Source organism: Macaca mulatta, chromosome 4 (assembly GCF_049350105.2).
Source record: "Macaca mulatta isolate MMU2019108-1 chromosome 4, T2T-MMU8v2.0, whole genome shotgun sequence".
Classification (NCBI taxonomy): Eukaryota; Metazoa; Chordata; class Mammalia; order Primates; family Cercopithecidae; genus Macaca; species Macaca mulatta.
Window position 1 is genome coordinate 167570943 of NC_133409.1, and position 25210 is coordinate 167596152.

Sequence of the window (25210 nt, forward strand, 5' to 3'; positions counted from 1 at the left end):
TATAAAATGCTAGAAAAAAAGATAATGCAACCTAGCGAGGACAGGAAAATGAGCCTCAAGAGGGGAGGCCCAGCATTGCTGCAGGGTGCCAGAGGTGGCAAGGAGGGCTGACGGAAAGGGCAGCTGCCAGGACACCATGTCCACTGCACCTGCCACCCACATCCAGCCTGTTTCTGCATTGTGATATTTCAGTTCCCTTATTTTTTTTTTTTTTCTTTTTTTGAGATGAAGTCTCGCTCTATTGCCCAGGCTGGAGTGCAATGGCGTGGTCTCGGCTCACTGCAACCTCCGCCTCTTGGGTTCAAGCGATTCTCCTGTCTCAGCCTCCCGAGCAGCTGGGATTACAGGTGCCCGCCGCCACCCTTGGCTAATTTTTGTATTTTTAGTAGAGACAGGGTTTCACCATGTTGGCTAGGCTGGTCTTGAACTGCTGACCTCGTGATCCACCTGCCTCAGCCTCCCAAAGTGCTGGGCTCACAGGTATGAGCCACCGTGCCCGGCCTCGAGTTCCCTTTAAAAAGAAGAAAGTCAGCTTTGTTTTTCTGATTGTAATGCTCAAATTAGAGACCCTCAGATCTTTGGAGTTAAACAAAATTGTAGGTGATATGATTTGCAACTGCATTTTATTTTCAGTCTGGCTTGTGAGAGAACAACTGAAGCTTGTGTATTTCTCCATTCTGGTAATGAGGGGTTACTGCCAAAATTAGTCCACATTTGTCAAGTGGTTGCTTATTCTTGAATGAATAAGATAGAAAAATATACATTTTTAATAATTAATGAAAACTTAAATTTTACATCTGAAGGTTTTTTCTCTCATGATTAAAACAAATAACAAAACCCAGACCATAGATTTTAATATTATGTTGAATCACTATTCAACAGGTTTTTTTTGTTTTTTAAATTAACATTGCCTTGTTTAGATGTGCTGATATATTAACTGCCTTTTTTTCCCTCTATGTCAACCTTTTTTTATATGAGTTTAGTTTTTAGATATTTCTCAAGATTCTTTTGTAAGATCGCAGCCAATTTAAATCACTATTACCGTAGAAATGAGAATTGTCTTACTGAGAAAATTCCATCAACATAATTTATATACTGAAATCAAAATGTTGGAAACAAGGGGATGCTTTTGGTTTTTGTGTTCTTAAGAGTTTTCTGTTGGCAAAAAAATGTCCTTCCTTCCTTCCTTCCAAATGTTGTTATAAATGGGAAGAACTGTGTGTGTGTGTGTGCGTGTGTGTGTGTGTGTGTAAGCTTAGAGATTAAGAATAGCAAATGCTGACCTGAATCCTGGGTGTGATCTATTTTAACACATAGATTGTGTTGAACAGCCGTGAATCCATAGCAGGTAGAACTTTTTAAAACTTTTTAAATGTGTGATTATTTATGTTGAATAACAAACATACCAGGTTATCAAGGTTGGGAAGTTTTTGGTTAATTCAAACCTTTTATCTGTTGATATTTACCAGTCTTTCAAAGATGACCAATTTTCAAAGCAGTTAGAATATACTATAAAATGTTTTAATAATTCAGAAATGTCTTAAAATCTTTGAATACCTTAGGTTATCATTGTGATTAGCTTTGTTATATTGATGGAGTCTGAGAGTTTTGATTCATAGAAATTTATGGTTAACATTGATTTTGCATCTCTGCAGCATTTGTTGCCATATTCTGTTTCTCACATCTCACTTTGCTTGTATGTATTTTTTCTTCTCTAAAATTTTTATTTGCCAGAGTTTTGTCTATTAGCTTTGAATACAAATATAGGCCGGGCACGGTGGCTCAAGCCTGTAATTCCAGCACTTTGGGAGGCCGAGACGGGCGGATCACGAGGTCAGGAGATCGAGACCATCCTGGCTAACACGGTGAAACCCCGTCTCTACTAAAAAATACAAAAAATTAGCCGGGCGAGGTGGCGGGCGCCTGTAGTCCCAGCTACTCGGGAGGCTGAGGCAGGAGAATGGTCTAAACCCGGGAGGCGGAGCTTGCAGTGAGCTGAGATCCGGCCACTGCACCCCAGCCTGGGCGACAGAGCAAGACTCTGTCTCAAAAAAAAATATATATATATATATAATTTTGTATTGTTTATGGGAAAATTAAATGCAGATGGCTTGAAAACTTCTATATGTTGTCTCTGAAAATGGAGAGGATGAGAACCCACTCTTGGTTATATCTGGAGTTCAGGACAAAGCACAGATCTGGTCACAGGGGATCTTGCCTCCTGCTGTGTGGAAGCCACCAAGCACAGGGACTGGTAATGGATTCCATAGAACACACAGAGATGCTAAGGAGGGAAGCCTGTCTTAAGGGGCTTACCCGTTATTGTCACCCATAAGGTTGACAACAGGCAGTTCTTGTCTGTGATTATGCATTTTGGTTGCTGCTGGAGCTTTTCCGTTTTGGATAATTTCACAGATATTTTCAAGAGTTAAGGAGATAACATTTCTGTCATTTCGATGGATTGTACCAGCTGCTTCATCTGTGTTTCCCTTTGTATAAATATTTATACAAAGTCAAAATGTAAATGAAGTAATGCAGTGATTGCACAGATGTAGTTCATCTAGAGCAGTGGTTCTCAAGCAACATCAGCATTACCTGGGGTTTGGTTAGAAATGCAATCTTCGGCCCAAATGGATTACTGAATCGGATTCTGGGCATGGGGTCCAGGAATCTCTGTTCACCAGTACTGGAGATGATTTTGATGCTGCCAAATGTGGAGAACCACTGGTTTTCTGTCTCTACAACCCTTTTGAATGGACTCTTTAATAAATAATTTTCACTCACAGACGCTGGCAGTTGGTTTATACTACTTTTTCTAAAGTCTTTTATGCAGCGTTTTAGAAAAGCCTTTGATTTTGAAAAGATTCCTGTAGTGATCTAAACTTCCATTTTTCCCCTCAAATTGTTAATAAGGAGGTCAATTCCATAGTTAACATTCAGGAACATGTCAGATGTGGCTTAAAAATTCTAGAAATTGGGCTTTTGTCTAAATATCCATAACACAAAGCTTCTAGACTGAAGTTCTTTTGGGTCTTACCAAAAAAAAAAGAAAAAAGAAAAATCAACACTCTTGCTATTTCATGCGGCATTTTAACATACTGTTTCTGTAAAAAGCATCTTTGTCAACACATCACTGAATAGCATTTTCAAATGGCGTTGAACCATTCCTTCGAACTGTGACTCATCCATGTAGGTATTTATCGATTTCCTACAGGAAGCAGCAGTCTTGGTGCTACCTGTACTCATTGCAGAGGCCACCACACCCTACCCTTAACCTCCTAGCCTGAGCCTATGAATTTGAACAAGGGTAGTAATTTATGATTAAGTGCATTTCTCACTGATCCATTTATCTTAAGCTTTCTGGTTCTTAACACTCTTCAATCAATTAATTGGCCAGGAAAATGAATATAAAAATACCTTCAGGATTTTGTTAATAATTAAATCTTATTTTGTTGAAATGCCATTGTCTAACTCAAAAGGTCTTAAATTCCTTAATGCTAATCTGATATTCATATAATATTACTAAAAACAAACTAGGCTTTGGGATCACCGTTTCCTGCTCCAATCAGAAGTAAATAAAAATAGGTTCTTAGCTTTTAAGAACTGGAGGTGGGGTCAGGCGCGGTGGCTCACGCCAGCACTTTGGGAGGTCGAGGCAGGTGGATCAAAAGGTCAGGAGTTTGAGACCAGCCTGACCAATATGGTGAAACCCCGTCTCTACTAAAAATACAAAAAGTAGTCAGGCGTGGTGGTACGCGCCTGTAATCCCAGCTACTCAGGAGTCTGAGGCAGGAGAACTGCTTGAACCCTGGAGATGGAGGTTGCAGTGAGCCAAGATCGTGCCATTGTACTCCAGCCTGGGCCACAGAGCAAGACTCCGACCCCCCCCCAAAAAAAAAAATGGAGGTGACCTTCTGATCCATGTCAGCCAGCTCCACCCTCCTGCCGATGGGAAATCGGAGGCCTCCAGGGTGTGTGGTGAGAGGTGAGTGGTGTGCTGAGACCCGCCCGGCAGTCAGACCCTGGTCTGCTAAACTGCCTTGCCCCTCCCTTAAAAGCTAAGGTACTGTGGAGCGTTCTGTCTTAACTATTTCTGGCAAGCCTCATGCACATCTTGTTCCTGCAGTGTTCATTTTGCTAATACTCTAGATAGTGGTCATTTCCTTCAGGTGATTGATAGGAATTTGAAAAGTGTTCCAGAATACTAGAATAGTGTTTCCTGCAACATGGTTTTAGGAAACAGCACTTCCACTAGCTGTTCCTAAGGACCTAATTTTGTGACCAGCTCAGTAGTTGCCATGAGTTCTTTGTTGTGTAAAAGTTATTTATTCTGACTGTTGGCAAAAAAACTGCCATTATTCCAAACTACCGTGTTTTAGGTAAGGATCACCTTTTCTTAGTTGAATGTAAAAGATAAAAGTATAGTACTTGATTAATGTGTGTAAGGGGTGTGCGTGTGTCTCTTTTGGAGCAAGGGTGAAGAAAAGCTCTGTAAAGTCATTTAACTTCCTTTGAAAACGTGTGTTAACTTTAGCACACACAGAACTATTTTTCCAAATGCCAATTCTGAGGAATAACGTTCTGTAATACTTTAGAACACTCACAGAAATAATGTATGGTATAAAATAATTTTGTCTGTTTTGAAAACTAATTATTGATGAAGGCTGGATGTAAAACTTTTTAAAACTATAGGAACACAGGGCACGGAAGTTGATACTTTAAAAATTCATGTATAAAGAAAACCAGTGCCAGGAAAATACTTTTACAGGTGTTTTTTTAAATCCAGCCTGAGAAAATTTGTATTGATTTGTTAAAGTAGGGGGCAGGAGATTGGGAGACTTTAAAAATTGTTGTGTATACCTTATTTGAAAACTGAGGTAACAAAACATGTAACTGTTAAGTGGTAACAGTACAGGAAAAGTGGTTTTTAAAACTACAAGGAAATCTTGTGTATTTTGTCATTGTCTAACAAGTCCTCAGTTTCTGAACAAAATTTTTCTAAAATATATTTCACTAAGCTCAGGGAACTGAAGTACCTTTGGAAACAGCAATTATTGAAAATATTTAAAAGGAAGCTGAAACTTGTTTCTGACAGACATCCACATTCTGGAGAAAATTGAGAGAGAAAAGGAAACAGTCTGTACAGATTATGTATCCCTTATCTGAAATACTCGGGACTAGAAGTGTTTCAGGTTTTGGATTTTTTCCGATTTTGGAATATTTGCCATATGCACTTACCGGTTGAGCATGGCTAAAACAAAAAACTGAAATCCTAGATGCTCCCATGAGCATTTCCTGTTAGAATCAGGTATGTGCTCAAAAAGCTTCAGATTTCAGCGCAGGGATATTCAACCTGTGTTATAATTAGTAGGTCCCAGCAAATGCTGGCAAAGATGCAGAGAAACTAGCTGGCTCACCCAGTGATGATGGGGATGTAAAATGGAATAGCTACTCTGGAAAAGAGTTTGGCAGTTCCTTTCAAAACCGAAAAATGAACTTACCATATGACCCAGCAGTTGCACTCTTGGGCATTTTGTGAGAGAAATGACTTATTTTCATGTAGGAACTCATACACACATGTTCATGACAGCTTTATTCATAATAGCCAGAAGTTGGAAGCAGTCATTCCATGGGTGAATGGTTACACAAACTGTGGTACATCCATACCATGAAATTCTGCTCAGTAATAAAAGGGAACAGATTATTATGTGCGGTAGCTTGGAGAAACCCCAAGGCAGTTATGCTGAGTGATAAAAGCCAGTCTCGGAAGGATATATAGTGTATGATTCCACTTACATAACATATGAATTAACATAATTATAGATTTGGAGTCCAGCTGAGTGTTTGGGGAGGGACAGCATGGTTATAAAAGGTGTTGGAAGTAAATGCTTGGTGCTGCCAAATGACAATGGCACTGAGGCAAAAGTTTTCTCAGCAAGGCAATTTACTGCTATAGACGGGTGCGTCTTGTGGATGGAACAATGGCGAGAGCATACCAGACAAGGAAGGGGAAAGGGGTCTTATTCCTAATGCCGCTAGCTCCTACTGCTGTGTCTTTCCCCTGTTGGCTAGGGTTGGATTGCACAGTCTAGGCTAATTCCGATTGGCTGTTTTAAAGAGAGCAAGTATATGAGCCAGAGTGGCAGGGTGAGTAATTTTGGTGGAAAGGACAGTTACAGAACAGGTGACTAAGGATGCCTAAGGACAGAACAGGTGACAGAGGCTAGGAGGGGGTTGTTTACTGAAACTAGGAGCAAGGAGAGTAAAGAACGAGGAAGTTAAACTTTAAAATGGAGAACAAAGAACAGGGAAGCTGAACATACTGACATATTGGTTCTTTGAAGAAGAACTCAGAACTTATTGTACTTAACAATTTTTCTCCCTCTTGAATTTTAAAGGAAGTTAACAGGCTAAACTTTGAAGAGGAATTTACCGTATCCTACAAAGGGAACCTGAGGGAGTCTTGTGGTGGTACTATGTTGATGTGGTGCTTACACAGGCTATGCATGGAGCTGTATGCGCATCTGCACGCACGCACAGTGCACGTGTGACTGGTGAAATCTGAATAAGCTTTGTGGATTGTACCCATGTCAATTATTGGGTTTTGACCTTATACCAGAATTATGTAAGATGTTAGCATTGAGGGACATTCAGGATGTACATTTCTAGATAACATCCTGTGAACCTGTAATTATTTCAAAGTAAAAAGCTTTAAAAATTGAGTATTGCAATTTCATATAGTCATCCTAATGGGGGGAGAATCCCATATACACCAAAATGTGCTGGTTGTAGTCATCTATTTATGGGGACTACAAAGGGACTTTCACCCTATTATTTGTGGAATAAATAATTTTTTATGGCCAAAAATTTTCCTCAATGTACATAGTTCATGCATCAAAAATACCCTATTAAATAAATGCAAATAGGCCAGGCACAGTATCTCATGCCTGTAATCCCAGCACTTTGGGAGACTGAGGTGGGCGGATCACCTGAGGTCAGGAGTTCAAGACCAGCCTGGCCAACATGGTGGAACCCTGTCTCCACTAGAAATACAAAAATGAGCCAGGTGCGATTGTGCACATTTGTAATCTCAGCTACTCAGGAGGCTGAGACACAAGAATCGCTTAAACCCAGGAGGTGGAGGTTGCATTGAGCCAAGATCATGCCATTGCACTCCAGCCTGGGCAATACAGTGAGACTCTGTCTCAAAAGAAAAAAATGCAAATAATTAGAAGCATAAAAAAAGTTGGCCAGGTGCGATGGCTCACACCTGTAATCCTAGCATTTTGGGAGGCTGAGGTGGGCAGATCAAAAGGTCAGGAGATCAAGACCATCCTGTCAAACATGGTGAAACCCTGTCTCTACTAAAAATACAAAAATTAGCTGAGTGTGGTGGCATGTGCTTGTAATCCTAGCTACTCAGGAGGCTGAGGCATGAGAATGGCTTGAACCAGGGAGGTGGAGATTGCAGTGAGCTGAGATTGCACTCCAGCCTGGTGACAGAGTGAGACTCCATCTAAAAAAAAAAACAAAAAACAAAACAAAACAAACCATAGGCCCCAATTTTTTAAATCTGTCACATTGACAAAATTTAATGTCTTCTAGTGGTTATGTAATTTGATAGACTGTTGGCAATTGTTTTTATCAAAAAACAGCTTGAAGAGATGTTTTATTTGTATTCAGAAAATTGTTTAGAGATTTACAGAGATTATACAGTTCTCTCTTGATCATGTCACATGTATTTTAATATCACAAATCTCATATTCCCTAACTCAATATAAAACACCTGAATTGTAAATATTGAAGTTAGTTTTTAAAATGTCTTGTTGGTCTTATTTATCTTGAATGAACAATGCTCTTAATCTTTAATATAGAGATTACTAGAATTTTTCTCAGTTCATATTTAGTAAGTGTTACTGTTTCTCTTTTAACATTTTGAACTCTTAACAGAGAGGCTTATCCTAGTTTTCTGTACATGACTCCCAGAGGTTTGGGGGCCTTTTTCGGTCATTAACACCTCACTGTATTTTATTACCTATCTTGGTTAAAAGACTTAGTTGTAGAATATGTTGGATTTGTTCCTGAAATGAACTTGGTTTTGTTTTGTTTTGTTTTTTCATATATCTTGTGCCGCCCTTATGCCCCATTAAAACGTATAATTGAGAATTGATTATTCCATCTTCAGTGGTAATGGAATTTTTTGTTGTTTTGAGTAATTATCCATTTGAAATTGATAGTGGTAGCTAAAGTGGAAGTTGCAGTCAGATAAAACTTGAGCAATGTTCAGGAGTTGAAATAAAAAGACATAGGCCTGAGTTGATAATGGAGTTAAATGATTACTCCCGACTCGACGTAGAAAAACTACTGCATCTTGTTTTGATTTTTTTTTCTTTTAATCTGAAGTCCATTTGTTGAAGTTCTTTACATCTTTGTATTTGTCTGGCTTTCCCCAGTATAATAAATGGCACCTTAATGTGAGCAAGGGGTCATTTTTCCTTGTAGAAAATGTTCTGTAATTTAGATTTTTCAGTCCTCATTCTAAAATTCAGATGCTGTTAAACCTAGATTTGAAAATTTTCCTTCAAATATCCTCGCATCATTTCACTTCTGCCATCTTTGGTGGTTTTCTTGATGCAGGCCCCATTGATGATTTTACACACAGCACAATTAAGAACATCTTCATTCAGTCACGTCGCTGAGGGTAAATCTCTCTTAGCTGCTGGGCAGCAAAGTTATTTTTAAATGCCCGCTTTGTGCTTTTTCATAGTCATCCTGAATAGGGGCTGGTGTGGTGCAACTGTGCTCGGTCCTCGGTGAAGCTGGCTTAGTGCTCAGCCCCGAGATACAAAAAGGGCTCTGAAATGAAGCAGGGAGCTGACGGGGACAGCTGGGGATGTTTCAGATACCTAGTGAGGAACATGTTTTAAAACCTAAAACAGTGATTTTTTTCTCCTATTTTTTTATAAGTCATTTTAAGGCCGGGTACAGTGGCTCACATCTGTAATCCCAGCACTTTGGGAGGCCGAGGCGGGTGGATCACAAAGTCAGGAGATCGAGGCCATCCTGGCTAACATGGTGAAACCCCGTCTCTACTAAAAATACAAAAACATTAGCCAGAAGTGGTGGCGTGCACCTATAGTCCTGGCTACTGGGGAGGCTGAGGCAGGAGAATGGCGTGAACCCGAGAGACAGAGCTTGCAGTGAGCCGAGATTGCGCCACTGCACTCCAGCCTGGGTGACAGAGCAAGACTCCATCTTAAAAAAAAAAAAAAAAAAAAAAAGTCATTTTAAGTTGTCTAACCTAACCCCTCCTCCCTTGTGAAGGTTGAGACATGATTGGATTTCATTCTGGTATAGAAAAAACCGAAGGGCCAATAATTCAGCAACATGAGTATCAAACTTTTAAAGCAGAAATAGTCTTGAGAAAAATGTTTTTATATTATATATCTATAGAAAATCTTAATTCAGTTAAAACAAGATATGCTTTAATTAAAACTCCTTTGATGATTTCTGCATTGATCTTTGGTTTTGAGCTGCCTATTCTGGAATTACTTTTTAAAAGAAGATTAGCTGAACTTTGAAGTACTTGAAGCATACTTAATGTATTTTAGGGTTGACTTACTCTAATGCACTTGGCAGTCATGAAGCATTTGAACAGATATGTTGACAACTGAAGTGAAACAAGTGAAAAGACATCCTCTTCAGTTCAGTTTTTTTTCTTACGAGTACACTCTAAATTCCTTGCAGATTTATTAAGAGTACTGAAAGGTAACTAATTCTTAAGCATCTGAGTGGGGCCCAGAGCAAGTGATTTTCAGTGCATAGTGAATCCTGGTTCTTGGTAATATTTCCTGTTGCTCCCTCTTCAAGAGGCTGTTGTTTAAATAACGCTGGAATTAGCATTAGCTGTCAGCTGTTGGCCAGTACTGTGTGCTTGATTCGTATTTGCTACCTCATTTAATCCTGCCAACAACCTTATGAAGTAGGTATTTTTACCGCACCTGTATGGAGGAGGAAGTTGCGACTCAGGTGAAATCAGTTATGTGGAAAAAGAGCCTGAGACCAGGATTAGCTGCAGGTCCTTTGGGAGGTGATTCCAAGATGCAGGAGCGAGGGACAGGGAGAGTGAGACAGCGTCGAGAAGAAGCTAAAAACAGGAAGCTGCTAAAGCCATTGAGTATGTGCCATCGTACCAGGATCTCTGAGGAGCGTTGAGAACGCTTCCTAGGATCATCCACCCAAAGGATGTTAGACCAGGGTCCTGAGATACTGACCTCCGTCACCTATTGGTTGAGAGCTGCCTTAATTCCACAGAACTTCTGGGCTGTGCTGGCTGGGTTTCCTGAGATTCAGAGAATACTCTGACCAGAAAAACACAGCCACACAGGCGTGGCTGTGAGGTGGGACCCTCTGCATTCCAGTGAATGCACACAACGCTGGTTCCCATAGCTGCAGCTGAATGCAGAGGTAGACCAGAGGGCTGTGCCAAGAGGCGCTAGGAGTGTAGGACCCAAGTTGGGCCCAACCTGAAACCTGTGAGCAGAAGCTCTTCCCGCTGTGGCAGACCGTCTCCACATAAACAATGTGAGACGAGGCTAGCGGGAAATGGAGAGAAGGCACCCAGTAATGGCAACAGTATGAGCAGAATACACAGAGGAAATACACATGTGATTACATGCTAATTAGGAAAATTACTTTTCCTATGTTGCTTTGGTTAGCATTAGTTTGTGTTTCTTGCATGTATGTAGATCAGAATATAAGAAGAAAGCCCACAGTATTCTAAGTATTAGACACTATACCTGATTTGAGATGATAAACTCCATCCCTGGGTTTTAAGATCTGCCATGCATACCAGCTTGCTGGACTCCGGAGTTGAGAATGTGGTGCTGGGAATGTGGGGGTGGGCGGGACTAAGGCAGATAACGGACCTCATTCACCATTGTCCATTGTAAGAGCTGCTGTGTTTGTTTTGTTAATCTTGATAACACCCCCAAGATGTTGACACTCCCAAGAGCTGAACCAGAGGGAGCAATGCCTTGGGTGAAATGGTTTGTGACAGTGTGTCCCAGGACACAGGGCAGCTGAAACATTCTGCACATGTTTTCTGGAATAACAGCACCCAAACCCAGCAGAGCAGGGGCCTGCCACAGACACAGGGGAGGAGTTAGGACATGTTTACGTAAGGGAAGGCACTCAGATTGCCCTTTTTCGAATTTACAGTCAACCAGATTTGATCAGGGACCTGAATTCATACAGACAGCCTGTTTGGAGTAATCCCATATTGCTGTGTAATAGATAACCACAAACATAGTTTAAAACGAAACAAATTTATCAGCTTCCAGTTTGTAGGGCAGAAGTCTAGGCAGGGTGTGACTGGGTTGTCTGCCCAGTGTTCCATGAGGTTGAGTTGCGTTTTTTTCTGGAGGCACTGGAGAAGAATCTATGTGAGGGCCCTTCAGGTCGCTGCCAGAGTTCAGGCTCCTGGTGATTGTAGTGTGGAGGCCCCTTTTCTTTCACCTGCTGTCAGCCCAGAGCTGCTGTTATCAGCCCTTGACCTCTTGATCCATCTGCTTTGACCTCCCAAAGTGCTGGGATTACAGGTGTGAGCACCGTGCCCGGCCTAACCCAGAAGTCTTAAGTCCAAAGTCTCATCTGACACAAGGCAAGTCTCTTTGACCTAGGAGCACATAAAGTCAAAAGCAAGTTAGTTACTTACAAGATACAATGAGAGTACAGGCATTGGATAAATGTTCCCGTTTCAAATGGGAGAAATTGGCCAAAACAAAGGGTGTACAGGCCCCAAGCAAGTCTGAAATCCAGCAGGGCAGTCATTAAATCTTAAAGCTCCAAAATAATCTCCTTTTACTTTGTGTCTTACATCCAGGTCATACAGAGGCAAGGGGTGGCTCCCACGGCCTTGGGCAAGCTCTTTCACAGGTTGGCATTGAGTGCCTGCATCTTTTTCAGGTGCATGGTGCAAGCTGTCAGTGGATCTACCATTCTGGGCTCTGGAGGGCGGTGGCCCTCTTCTCACAGCTCCACTAGGCAGTGCCCCAGTGAGGACTCTGTGTGGGGGCACCAACCCTATATTTACTGTTTGCACTGCCCTAATAGAGATCTCCATGAGGGCTCTGTCCCTGCAGCAGACCTCTGCCTGGACATCCAGGCATTTTCATACATCCTGTGAGATCTAGGCCAAGGTTTCCAAACCTCAATTCTTGACTTCCGTGCACCCACAAGCCTAACACCATGTGGAAGCCGCCAAAGCTTGCGGCTTGCACCCCCTGAAGTAATAGCCCGAGCTGTACCTTGGCCCCTTGTAGCCACAGCTGTAGTTAAGAGTGGCTGGAATGCAGGGTGCCGTGTCCCAAGGCTGCACAGAGCAGCTGGGCCCTGGGTTTGGCCCACAAAACAATTTTTCTTCCTAGGTCTCTGGGCCTGTGATGGGAGGGGCTGCTGCCAAAATCTCTGATATGCCCTGGAGACATTTTCCCCATTGTCTTGGCACTTAACATTCAACTCCTCATTATTTATGCAAATTTTTGCAGCTGGCTTGAATTTCTCCCCAGAAAATGGGTTATTCTTTTCCAGTGTATCATCAGGCTACAGAATTTCCAAATTTTTATGCTCTGCTTCTCTTGTAAACATAAGCTCCAATCTCAAACCATCTCCTTGTGAACGCATAAAATTGAATGCTTTCACAATAATCCAGGTCATGTCTTGAATGCTTTGCTGCTTAGAAATTTCTTCCACCAGATAGCCTTAATTATCTCTCTCAAGTTCAAAGTTCCACAGATCTCTAGGGGAGGGGCAAAATGCTACCAGTCTCTTTGCTAAAGCATAGCATGAGTGAGCTTTACTCCAGTTCCCAATAAATTCCTCGTCTCCATCTGAGACCACCTCAGTCTGGACTTCATTGTTCACATCACTATCAGCATTTTGGTTGAAACCATTCAACAAATCTCTAGGAGGTTCCAAACCTTCCCACATCTTCCTGTCTTTTTCTGAGCCCTCCAGACTGTTCCAACCTCTGCCCATTACCCAGTTCCAAAGTCCCTTCCATGTTTTCAAGTATCTTTATATCAATACCCCACTCTCTCCAGTACCAATTTACTGCATTAGTCACTGTTCACACTGCTATAAAGAAATACCTGAGGCCGGGTGCAGTGGTTCACACCTGTAATTCCAGCACTTTGGGAGGCCGAGGCAGGCAGATCACTTGAGGTAGGAGTTTGAGACCAGCCTGACCAACATTGCAAAACCCCGTCTCTACTAAAAATACAAAAAATTAGCTGGGCATAGTGGCACACACCTGTAATCCCAGCTACTTGGGAGGTCGAGGCATAGTAATTGCTTGAAGCCAGGAGGCAGAGGTTGCAGTGAACTGAGATCGTACCACTGCCCTCCAGCCTGGGGAAGAAAGTGAGACTCCGTCTCAAAAAACAAAACAAAACAACAACAAACCCTGAGACTGGGTAATTTATAAACAAAGGAGGTTTAATAAGCCCACAGTTCTGCGTGGCTGGGAGGCCTCAGGAAACTTACGATCATGGTGGAAGGGGAAGCAGGCTGCTTCACAAGGCGGAGAGTATGAGCATGTGAAGGAGGAACTGTCAGATCCTTATACAACATCAGATCTAGTGAGAACTACTCACTATCACGACAACAGCATGGGGGAGACTGTCCCCATGACCCAATGACTTCCCTCCCCTGACATGTGAGGATTACAATTTGATATGAGATTTGGGCGGGGACACAGAGCTAAACCATATCACATGCCTTGAGGAAAGGTTAAACCACTGGAAAGTGTTTATAGCTGGGAGATTTGGGGTTCTTGCTTGAATGACCAGGTGAAAGTTGATTATGTTAGTGTTCTTGCCTTCTATATTACTGACTCAGGCCTACCTTGAAGGGTCACTGGTCACTTAAGTTATAAAATTATTTCACATCCTTTTATATGTTTCATGTCAATATTGGGTTAATATTTCTATCCCAAATTTTCAGATGAGAAGGTTAACTGATTAGGTTGTGTGGCCAGTAAACACTAAAAAGCCAAGACTAAACACTTTGTAATGTACCATGATGGCTACATATTTACTTTTTTTCCCAACCTTTTTTTTTTTGTTTTTTTTTGTTTTTTTTTGTTTTTGGGATGGAGTCTCGCTCTGTCGCCTAGGGTGGAGTGCAGTGGCGCCATCTCGGCCCACTACAACCTCTGCCTCCTGGGTTCAAGTGATTGTCCTGCCTCAGCCTCCCGAGTAGCTGGGACTATAGGCGCCTGCCACCATGCCCGGCTAATTTTTGTATTTTTAGTAGAGATGGGGTTTCACCATATTGGCCAGGCTGGTCTTGAACTCCTGACCTCAGGTGATCCACCTGCCTCGGCCTCCCAAAGTGCTGGGATTACAGGCGTGAGCCACCACGCCCGGCCCTGTTCCCAACTTTTTACTGTGGTAAAATACACATAAAATTTATCATTTTGTGTATACATATAATTTGTAAGTGTCCAGCTGAGTGGTATTAAATATATTCATGCTGTACATCCATCACCACCATCCATCTCCAGATCTCTTTCATCTTGTAAAATGGAAAGTCTATACCCGTTAACCACTAAGCCCCCACGCCCTCTGCCCCGCCCTGAGAGCACCACTCTTCTTGTCTCCATGAACCTGACTGCGCTAGGCACCTCATATGAGTGGAACCGTACAGCATTTGCCTGTTTGTAACTGGCTTATTCCACTTAGCGTATGTGCTCAAGGTTCATCCATGTTATAGCATGTGTCGGAATTTCTTTTTAAGGGTGAATAGTATTCCACTGTTACATACTTTTAACAAACATGCCTTGAGAACTTACTGTGTGCCAGGCACTGAGCTGAGTGACAGCATGTTGAAATGAGTCATATATGGTCACAGTCGTGCAGGGACTCCAAGTCCTTAGCAATTGCACTGCAATTTGTAAGTCAGCTGCAGAAGTTTAAACACAGGGATGTGGAAACATCTGGATGGAGCAGCAGACTCCACTGGAGTTAGCAGAAGGACAACCTGAGAAGCTAATCTTGGAAGGTGAACAGCTGTTTGTGACTGACTAATGGGCGATGCGGGGGGAGGGGGGAAGGTCGTTCCAGCAAAGGGAACAGCACATGCAAAGGTGTGGCACGAAGGGCCTGAGTGCCCAGGTAGGGGGGAGCAGTGCAGCAGACTGGAGGGGCAAGGAGGCCAGCTGTACAGACGGCTGGGGCACCAGCCCAAGTCTGTCAATGCAGCATGACTCCATCCACTTGGAGGGGGGATGTGAGCAGCTGTTTATACCCATTTCCTCTCTCGGTCCCTTTTCAAACCCTAACCCCAGTTATTCTGTTTCCTCAGCTGAACTAGATGCAGAGCACGCCCAGAAGGTCCTGGAAATGGAGCACACCCAGCAAATGAAGCTGAAGGAGCGGCAGAAGATTTTTGAGGAAGCCTTCCAGCAGGACATGGAGCAGTACCTGTCCACCGGCTACCTGCAGATCGCGGAGCGGCGAGGCGAGTTGGGGCCGGGGCTGCTGGAGCAGGGACTCACTGGCTGTGCGGGGTGGCGATGGGCTCCTCTCCCGGAGCAGGACATGGGGCAGAGTCCTCAGAAGTCCCGTTCTGTTATTAGACTCCAGCAACCAAAATGTGTGCGTCGGGCCACCTATCTCTTGCCCTGATTTTGCCTCTTCTATCAGTCTAGGCTTTAGTTGAAGATATTTTTTTTAATACCTCTAAAGATTACAGATACAGCCAGGCGTGGTGGCTCATGCCTGTAATCCCAGCGCTTTGGCAGGCCAAGACAGGCAGATCACCCGAGGTCAGAAGTTTGAGACCAGCCTGGCCATCATGGTAAAATCCCATCTCTACTAAAATACCAAAAGTGGCCAGGCGTGGTGGCGCATGTCTGTAATCCCAGCTACTCAGGAGGCTGAAGCACGGGAATCGCTGAAACCCAGGAGGCAGAGGTTTCCGTGAGCCGAGATCGCGCCATCGCTCTCCAGCCTGGGTGGCAGAGTGAGACTGTCTCAAAAAAACAAAGATTACAAACACAAATTAGGCTTCTAGAAATTACCAAAATGGACAAAAGGAAAATTGCCCTTAATTCTCCAGGACAGAATAATCCCTGTTACTGCTTTTCATGCGTTCTTTCTAGTCTCTGTCGAGTCTGCTTATTTAATTGCGATCTGACTGGACCGTACACATATATGGCTTTGTCTCTAACTTTTCTTCATGTTATATAGGACTCTTTCCCCCTGTTGTTAAAAATACTTTGAGAGGTTGTGTGTCAAAGGCTGCATCTTTTTGTCATGATGTATCCTAATATATTCCACCAGTTTTCCTAGCTGAACATTTAAAATCTTTCCCTTGGTAAATAGTGCTGTAAGGAACAAGACGATCAGACGTCCAGACACCGAACTCCTTCCCAGCTTTTCCTTTGGAAGAACCCAGTGACTCGGAGGTGCAGCAGGGGTGAGCAGGGCAGTGGCGCCGGGCAGCTCACATTTTCCCACCAGCCTGCGCCGCACAGGCAGGACCAGACCCCAGGCAGCGGGGAGACCCGTCCAAACCTTCCCCTGTTTTCCTGCCCTCCCATTCTCCTGAATTTCTCATCACCTCCTGGACACCTCCCTCACCTCTCAAATCTCAGCCTTCATCCTCTCCCCAGGCTTGCCTGGCCCTGGCCTTTGTTCTCTCTATCCTGCCCCCAACCACATCCTCCAGGAGTGTTTCTTCCTTGTCATCCAGTTCTATGTCCCCTCCAAGGAGAAGTTAAAGAAATCCAAGAATGAGGCCGGGCACGGTGGCGCATGCCTGTAATCTCAGCACTTTGGGAGACCAAGGTGGGTGGATCATAAGGTCAAGAGATGGAGACCAGCCTGGCCAACATGATGAAACCTCGTCTCTACTAAAAATGCAAAAATTAGCCAGGCGTGGTGACACGCGCTTGTAATCCCAGCTACTCAAGAGGCTAAGGCAGGAGAATCGCTTGAACCCGGGAGGCAGAGGTTGCAGTGAGCTGAGATCGCGCCACTGCACTCCAGCCTGGCGACAGTGAGACTCCATCTCAAAAAATAAATAAATAAATGAAAAGAAATCCAAGAATGAGGAAAGAAAATAATGTTGAGAAAAACAGATGAACAGCAGTAGCTGAAGACCTCATAGTGTGCTGGTGAACGCAGTCAGTTGTGAGGAAGATGCTTGTTTACCTTCCAACGCACAGGGTAGGTTTGAAGCTTAACAAGTTCTCTAGAGTCAGCCTTCGCCGTTCTTGTAACCCGTGACCCTGCCTTTGTCCTCTGTGCGTTCCTCCGAGTGGATGTACAGGATTCTGTTACTTCCGTGTTGGCTGCGAGTTGTAGAGAGTGGCTTTCCATGGCTCCTTTGGGAGGAAGCAGAAGGTTTGCTCCAGGGATTTTTATCCCGTTATGGGTAGAAGCAGAGAAGGACACTGTTTTAGCCCCGCTGCCATAACGAAACCATGTGGACTGGGTGGCTTGAACAGTCGACATTTCTTTTCCCTCAGTTCTGGAGGCCTCAGATCCAAGATCAGGGTGCCGGTGTGATCGGTGTCTGATGAGGGCTGTCTTCCTGGCTCGTAGGCGGCCCCCTTCTCCCTATGTGTGCACGTGGCCACCAGCAGGGTGGAGCCCTCTGCTGTCTCTTGGTATTAGGGCTAATCTCAACCACAGGAGCCATGTCCACCTGACCTCATCTAACCTAATCACCTCCCAACGGTCCCAACTCCAGGTATCCTCATCTTGGGGGTTAGGGCTTCAACATACAAATTTTAGGAGGACGCATTCAATCCATACAGATACACCCTGGCCGACCCGCAAATTTGAACATAATGACACATCGCAGCAATGTCTCATGTCATAGAAGAGATGCACTGATGGACAGCCACAGAAACTCTGATTGGTGAACAACTTAACTCTATCTTCCTTCAGTTTAGCACTTGCTGGTGAGCCCAGAGGAAGCACAGAGAAATGAAAGTGCCTCTCAGGAAGCTCCCATTATAGGGAGAGCCACGGACACACGGCTGATGATGATGTAGTAGGTGCGCGGCCGGCTTGGAAGGAGCAGCTTCTGTTGATGACCAGCTCCTGGTGACAGGGACAGGCACGCACTGCACCTCCTCCACAGCTAGCAAGGCACCGGGCTGGCAGAGGGAAGCGTCTAGCAGCTACCTGCCGCAAATACCTGCAAGGAAATACGAAGTGGTTAAATTTTCATGGTTTTGAGTATCTCAAAGATTAAGTTTCAAGAAAATGTTGGGCTCATGTTTTTAAGGTAAAAATCAGGCACATCTTGTCAATATATGGTTTTGAAAGCTTTGAAGAAGAAAATTGGAGGCTCTGGGCTTTTTAGCTTTCTCTTCAGCTAGAGCTGAGGGACAGCCACACACGGGAATGGGACATCCCATTGCACGGCTGTGCAGAGCCGGCTCAGACTTCCCAGCCTGACAAGCCACAGCGCCTTTCTTAGGGAGGAAGCTTCATCTCCACGGATTAGTATTAATTTAGGAGAATCAATCAAAAATTTAAAAACTCTGCAGCAAACATGGTGTTTTGGACTCATTCCACTAAATCAGAAATAGCAGTTGGAATTTCCCTTTCAGAAGCATCGTTTCTTAATTAAGACAAGGCCATGGCAAGTTTTATCCAGAGAATCATCAGAGGAAGGGGTGAAGGCACTTCTGTGCCACTTGGATGGTGCTGAGGCCGGATGGCCCCCCAAGCACAGAGGCTGTCAGGCTTGAGGACTGAAGGCGGTGCCGGGAGGGCTGAGCAGCAGAGGGGGTCTGGGTGCCACCACAGGCCCCGCAGAGCTCTCCGTGCCATTAGGACATCATTAGGTGTTTTGTAAGACCCTAGCCCAGGTTTGATCTTCTGCCTGACATGACTGCCATTTTCTTAGAAAAGCATTTTTATTGCTTTCATTTTATTGCTGAATGTCAGGGTATCCTGCAGTTACTTATTAATAAATCACCTCGGAGATTGTCCTGGTCTGTGCCTGAGTTTTCTGGCTCTGTATTCCCATAGATTTCAGGCTCTTGTGTCTCTGAACCAGTAGTTCAGCAAAATGGCATCCTATGCAGCCAGGGGTGCGCCTGCTTCCAGAAGGATTGACTCAGCTCTGGGATGCTCCAGAGTGGACCCAGTGCCCTGGGAAGAGAACGAGGTTTGGGGCTAGTGATAAAATTACAATAAAGTTAGAAAAGATAGAACTGACAGGCAAAAGTGCACCTAAGTGCTGTGATTTTGAGAATCATCCATACTGATACATTCACCTCTAATTTGATTTCTATTCTTAAATAGTTATTTCCATTGAATAAATGTAATTTGTTCATTGTTGTATTGATGGGTATTTGTTTCCAGTTTTCTTCTTTCATAAAAACAATGCCAGCACGGACTTTTTTTTCTTAGGACGGAGTTTCGCTCTGTCACCCAGGCTGGAGTGCAGTGGCATAATCATAACTCATTGCAGTCTGGCACTCCTGGGCTTAAGTGGTCCTACCACCTCAGACTCCCGAGTGAGTAGCTGGGACTACAGGTGTGCGCCACCATGCCTGGCTAATTTTTTTAATTTTTTAGAGAGATAGGGTCTCACTATGTGGCCCAGGCTGGTCTTGACCCTCCTGGGCCCAAGTGATCCTCCCACCTGGGCCTCCCAAAGTGCTGGGATTACAGGCGTGAGCCACCACACCTGGCCTTGGACATTCTTATAATTTGTGTGTCTGTACACATCCGTAAGTTGCTTTAAGACCAGCTGTTCTCAGACTTGAGCAGCCTCACAGACCCCTGGAGGGTCTGTGGTTCCAACATGGATTTCCTGGGCCCACTGCAGGGTTTGTGACTGTGCAGGTGTGGGTGGGGCCTGAGGATTTGCATTATAACCAAGTTCCCAGGTGATGCTGAGGGGGACCACACTTTGGGAATCACTTCTTTAGGGTATATAACTGGGAGAGGAATTACTGGACATAATGACACGGCTATCTTTGATTTTACTAGATTCTGTCCAATTCCTTGCCAGACATTTGCACGAGTTTATAGTCTCCCCAGCCACGTATGCACGTTCTGATTACATCTTTACTGGCACTTGGTAGCGTCAGATTTTTTAATTTTTGCTAATCTGTTGGAATGAAACGACACCATTCGGGAGTCTTCAAGCCTCTCTTTGGCTGCGTTCTTCTGCTGCCGGTCCCTGAGCCAAAACTACACTGTTGTATACTTAGTCATCTCAAGTGTTGGTTCTCAGCTGGAGACACTTTTGCCCCCGAGGGGACATTTGGCAATGTCTGGAGACCCATTTTGCTTGTTATGCCTGGGGTAAGGGTGTGCTACTGGTATCTAGTGGGCAGAGGCCAGGGACGCAGTTAAGCATCCCACACTACCCAGGACAACCCCACCACCGAGAACGATCTGGTGCAAAGTGTCAGGAGTGCTGGGACTGAGCAAACGTTTTCTAGTGAAGCCTGAGTCTGCTGGAGCCATTACCACTCTGCCCTGCGTGTCGCACGCATTTCCCGCCCTGCCCTGCGTGTCCGCACGCATTTCCTGACCTGCCCTGCGTGTCTGCACGCATTTCCCGACCTGCCCTGCGTGTCTGCACGCATTTATTTTCTTCATAGTTGCCATGACTCTTCTTGGGGTCTTGTCCTTTGGTGTAAATGTCACAGTTTCAAGTTTGTTGAAGAACCTTGTCTACAATTTGAGCAGAATTGCAGTAAGTTTCTGGATGGAGACACAATGGGCCTCTTAGTGGTATTGGATCTTTCTGCAAGCGCACGTGTCTCATGCATTCCTGAATGGCGGGTACAACTTGCCTCCGATGCTGAGACCAGTGACTTTACCTATTCTTTTTTTCTGATGGTTATAGAGATTTCCTATTTCTCGTTAATTTTGGCAAGTTTTCCATGGACTTGTCTTTAGTTGTCCGCTGTGTCAGCATAACGTTGCCCATGGTGCGCGTCTCCCCCTCAACTGTGTTCCTGGGTAGGTTTGCTTTTGCATTCTTAAAATTGTTCATGTGCCTTTTATTCCTTTCATCTCTACTTACGACGAGTCTTACCCCAGAACCTAACCAGCTTCTTTGTTCTTTCTGCTGTTTCATTAACTTCTCTTCAGTTTTGCTTTCTTTGGGCATTTGTTTTTTTCTAACCCAAGTTGATGAATGGCTTGATTTTCAGCGTTCCTCTCTGGTAAGGCATTCAAAGCTATGGATTTCTTGCAGGGGGACCGTTTTAGTTGAATCCTACAAATTTTGGCACTAATAATTCCTGGGTAAATTTTATCATTAGCATTTCATATTTGATTTGTGAACTATTTATAAATGTTTTTTAAAATAATTAGATATGTGAAAGTTTTCCTAGCAGTTACCAATTTCTTTTTTTTTTTTTTGTATTTTTTTTTTTTTTGAGACGGAGTCTTGCTCTGTCGCCCAGGCTGGAGTGCAGTGGCCGGATCTCAGCTCACTGCAAGCTCCACCTCCCGGGTTCACGCCATTCTCCTACCTCAGCCTCCCGAGTAGCTGGGACTACAGGTGCCCGCCACCTCGCCCGGCTAGTTTTTTGTATTTTTTTAGTAGAGACGGGGTTTCACTGTGTTAGCCAGGATGGTCTCGATCTCCTGACCTCGTGATCCGCCCATCTCGGCCTCCCAAAGTGCTGGGATTACAGGCGTGAGCCACCGCGCCCGGCCGCAGTTACCAATTTCTAACTAAATTTCATTGTGATTGGAGAATAGGATTTCGATTTCTCTTACTAACTTTGGGACTGCTGATGTCAGCCATCGAATAGGTATAGTGACACGCGCCCAAGATCACGGATATCATGTTTTCATTGCCATTATGCCATTTTTTAACTTTAAAAACGTAACCCAAAATAGAAGTTTTAGATTATCTTCCTGGTGAATTGAACCATTTAAAAGTCACTAAGTACTACTCTTTATCCCAGTATTACTTTTGTTTCCCATTAAAATCTATTTTGATATTAATATAGCTGTATCAGCTTTCTTCTTTGTTTGCTCATTATATCTTTTCATTTTTTAAGAAACATTTTCATGTTTCTGTGTCTCCATATTTGTCTCCTGTGAACAGAAGGTAGCTGGATTTTACTTCAGTTCAGTCGTATAATCTTTGAACTGGCAAGTTTGGCTCACTGACATTTCCTGTGATCACTGACACACTCATTACCATCTTATTTGGTGCTACAGAATTTTCCTGAAAGCTTTTCCTATGCTTCTTAGTCCAATTTTTTCTCTCCTGTTTTAAGTTATACTCCTGCCCTTTTCAAGAAGATGGCACAGACAAATTTTCAAAACTGAAGTCAGAAGCCAAAATCTAAAAGACAGAAAGGCCTTGGCGAAAGGCTTCCATAGGTCAGAAAGGAAACCCTCAGAAGTGTGCCCCCCAAAAGAACAAGCCTGACCAGGGTGCCATCAAATTCCCCTGACCACTCAGCCCTGAAGATCAAGCCCAGTGAACTGCTGTCCCCGTGTGGCTGAGCTCAACCCTGGCCAAGTCCAAGGCAGAGCAGGCTGGCTCAGCGGTGGGGATGCTGCTGCCAAGCATGGGACCATCTAAACCGTAACACTTTTCCCCAGCTGAAAACAGGAATTACTCTTACCTCTCATTTGAGTGCTGAACTTCAGTGATTTTCTGAGCCTGAAGATAGTGAGACTCACTCTCCTCCCAGATGAAGCCGTAATCTCATGTCTTGTGGCTCTGAGCACCCTCCTCTCCGCCCCGTGTCTTTGTTCAGGAGGGTGATTTGGCCCTGGTGACTCCTTGTTATGACTGTTCCATTCCAGGTTTTACATTAACTCACACACTCACACGTCTCTTTGCTTAACATGCTTTCTTGCACTCGGTCCTTCCTTCGCTGTGCCTCCAGCGAGAGCAGGCTCGTGATGACGTGTTTCTTCTTAGTCTCTGCTTCTCCTCTCCTGGAGCTTAAATGATACCTAATGTTACACCATTTTAGAGATGGCATTTCTCTCTCCTCTTTGAACTGACTCCACAGTCTTCTGGCTTTTATTATTGTTGTTCAGAAGTTGCCTGTCATCCTAATTATTTCCTTCTCTTTCTTAACCTGCCCTCTCTCTCTGGCTGCTTTTTAGAGAGCCTTTGTCTTTGATGTTCTTCAACTTCAAAGCAATTGATGTAGGTGAGGATTGCTTTGATCTCGCTTGGAATGTTTTGCTTTTTAAATCTGGGTCCTGAGGTCTTTCATCGATTTGGGAAAATCATCAGCTTCTTTGAATAGAGTTCTCTTCCCTTCTTGGCTCTGGGGAAACGTGACCAGATGCTACGCTTCTGTGTCTCACATACCTCTTATGCTCGCTCGCATTTCCCTTTGTTCCTCTATGCTGCATTGCAGATTTACTCATCCTGCCATCTAGTTTGTTTATTTTCTGTGGGGCTGTGACTGTGCCCCAAGTTTGGGATTTCAGTCTCTTCTACCTAGTCATTATTTGGCTCTCTTTCAAATGTCTGTCCTTATTTTTGACACCTTGTTTTTGACTCTACCTTTCCTATGACTGCAGTGTGTGAACAGCCATCTCAAGTTCTTTAGCAAGGATCCTGTTTGTTTCTGCTGCCCCTCACTCGGAGTGGCTCATTTCATGTGTGTCACAAATGCCAGATTGGGTTGGGATTGACTTTGTATAAACCAAGGTTAAGGGAGGGTCATTCCAGAAAAAATTTGCATTTGCTTCTGCCAGGCATCCCCACGGCTCGGATAACTTATGTGGCTTGTGGTTTTCTGGGCCACAGAGGTAGTTTGCCTCTGAGGAAAGACCTGTGAGGCGTCCCGTGCTCAGGGCTGGGCTGAGGCTGGCCAGGCTGGGGTCGCCGTCTGCTGGTGGGCTGGGTTTTGTTCTCTCCTAGTCTGTGCTTCCACTGCAGGGAGCTCTGGCACCTTACAGATGTTCAAACCCCTTCAGCCATTAGGCCTGAGAAATGTTCCAAGGGCAGTGGAAACTCCACTTGCAATTAGAGGACTGTGCCCGCCTGGAAGGTTCAGGGCAACTGTAGGCGGGAAGCAGAGCCCTGGCTGGCGGGGAGGAAGGTCGCTAACTGTTGCTGCAGGAATGTTGGCCTCTGAGACAGGCGGAGGGTCCTACTCCAAACAGCCGGAAATCGCTTGATGCGGAGATTGGTCTTCAGCGTCCCATAGGGCTGGGGATGAGCAGATTAAGGAAAGTGTAAAAGGTATAATAGTTGCCAAGGGTGATTTAGGATGCATTTAAAGTGCCAGACTGGCATATGTCATCTACTAATATGTTGCTTCAAATTCCGTTTTGAAGGAAGCTTAGAAAATGCAATGTAGTTAGCCTATTGCCGATGGAAGATCACCTGTTAAAGTAATATTGAAGACGTGTCCTTCCTCGTGTCGCTGATCTCTCCGCAGAGCCCATAGGCAGCATGTCGTCCATGGAAGTGAACGTGGACATGCTGGAGCAGATGGACCTGATGGACATATCTGACCAGGAGGCCCTGGACGTCTTCCTGAACTCGGGAGAAGAGAACACTGTGCTGTCCCCCACCTTAGGTAGGGATGACAAACTTGCATCAGCTGAACCGGGGCTATACCGATGCCACTCCCCTCCAAAGGGAGAAGTGAGAAACCTGCCAGTCACTTACACACAAACCCCCAAGCGCACAGCCAGCTCCTGGCTCCCTACCCCACGGTTCCACACGGCTGCGTGGCAGCTGCAACAGTGGTGTGGTTCCGTCATGAATTCTTCTCAAAGATTTGACATGCTCCACTCTGGTAACTTTGGTGAGCTGAGAGCTTTCTTGTTTTCCCTCCTTTACCACCCAGAAATCCATTTGAGTCTGCTCCTTGTGATTAAAGACCGGCGTTTGCAGGGAGGTGCAGACTTTCCTGCGTGGCTGCCACGGAACTCTTCCCTCTTGATGCGGCAGGCGTTTAGGGGCATGCCTGCTATGGGGCAAAGCCATGGTGTATGTTCAGCTCTTGGCCTGTGTTGTAAAACTTAGTTGGACTTCAGTTCCTTTCATCCCTTCCCAAAATTTTGTTTCACATTCATGCAGCAAATATTGACCGAGGTGCCAGACCTGTACCTGGGCTCGCTGCATTTCAAATTTCAGACCAGTTCTTCTAGCTGGGTCAAGGCAAAGCTCAGTCCTCCTGGCAGCACCTCAGCCATCTCTAGAAGGTTCTACCATTACC

At 44.5% G+C, this 25210-nt stretch overlaps 1 protein-coding gene and 1 long non-coding RNA gene across 4 annotated transcripts in view; one reads left to right on the forward strand and one right to left on the reverse strand.

Annotated features, from left to right (window-relative positions):
* Positions 1–25210, forward strand: part of DTNBP1 (dystrobrevin binding protein 1) — a 150817-nt gene that overhangs the window by 124553 nt on the left and 1054 nt on the right. For all 3 annotated transcript variants that reach the window (XM_015135592.3, XM_015135593.3, XM_078000936.1), the window contains 2 exons: positions 15367–15522; positions 24425–24565. In XM_015135592.3, the coding sequence (XP_014991078.1) occupies positions 15367–15522; positions 24425–24565 (297 nt within the window). The remainder of the gene's footprint in view (positions 1–15366; positions 15523–24424; positions 24566–25210) is intronic.
* Positions 9586–19178, reverse strand: LOC114677694 (uncharacterized). Its single transcript, XR_003729116.2, has 4 exons — positions 19003–19178; positions 17220–18213; positions 14855–16032; positions 9586–11677 (listed from the first exon to the last, which is right to left on the reverse strand). It is a non-coding gene; the product is annotated as an uncharacterized LOC114677694 (long non-coding RNA).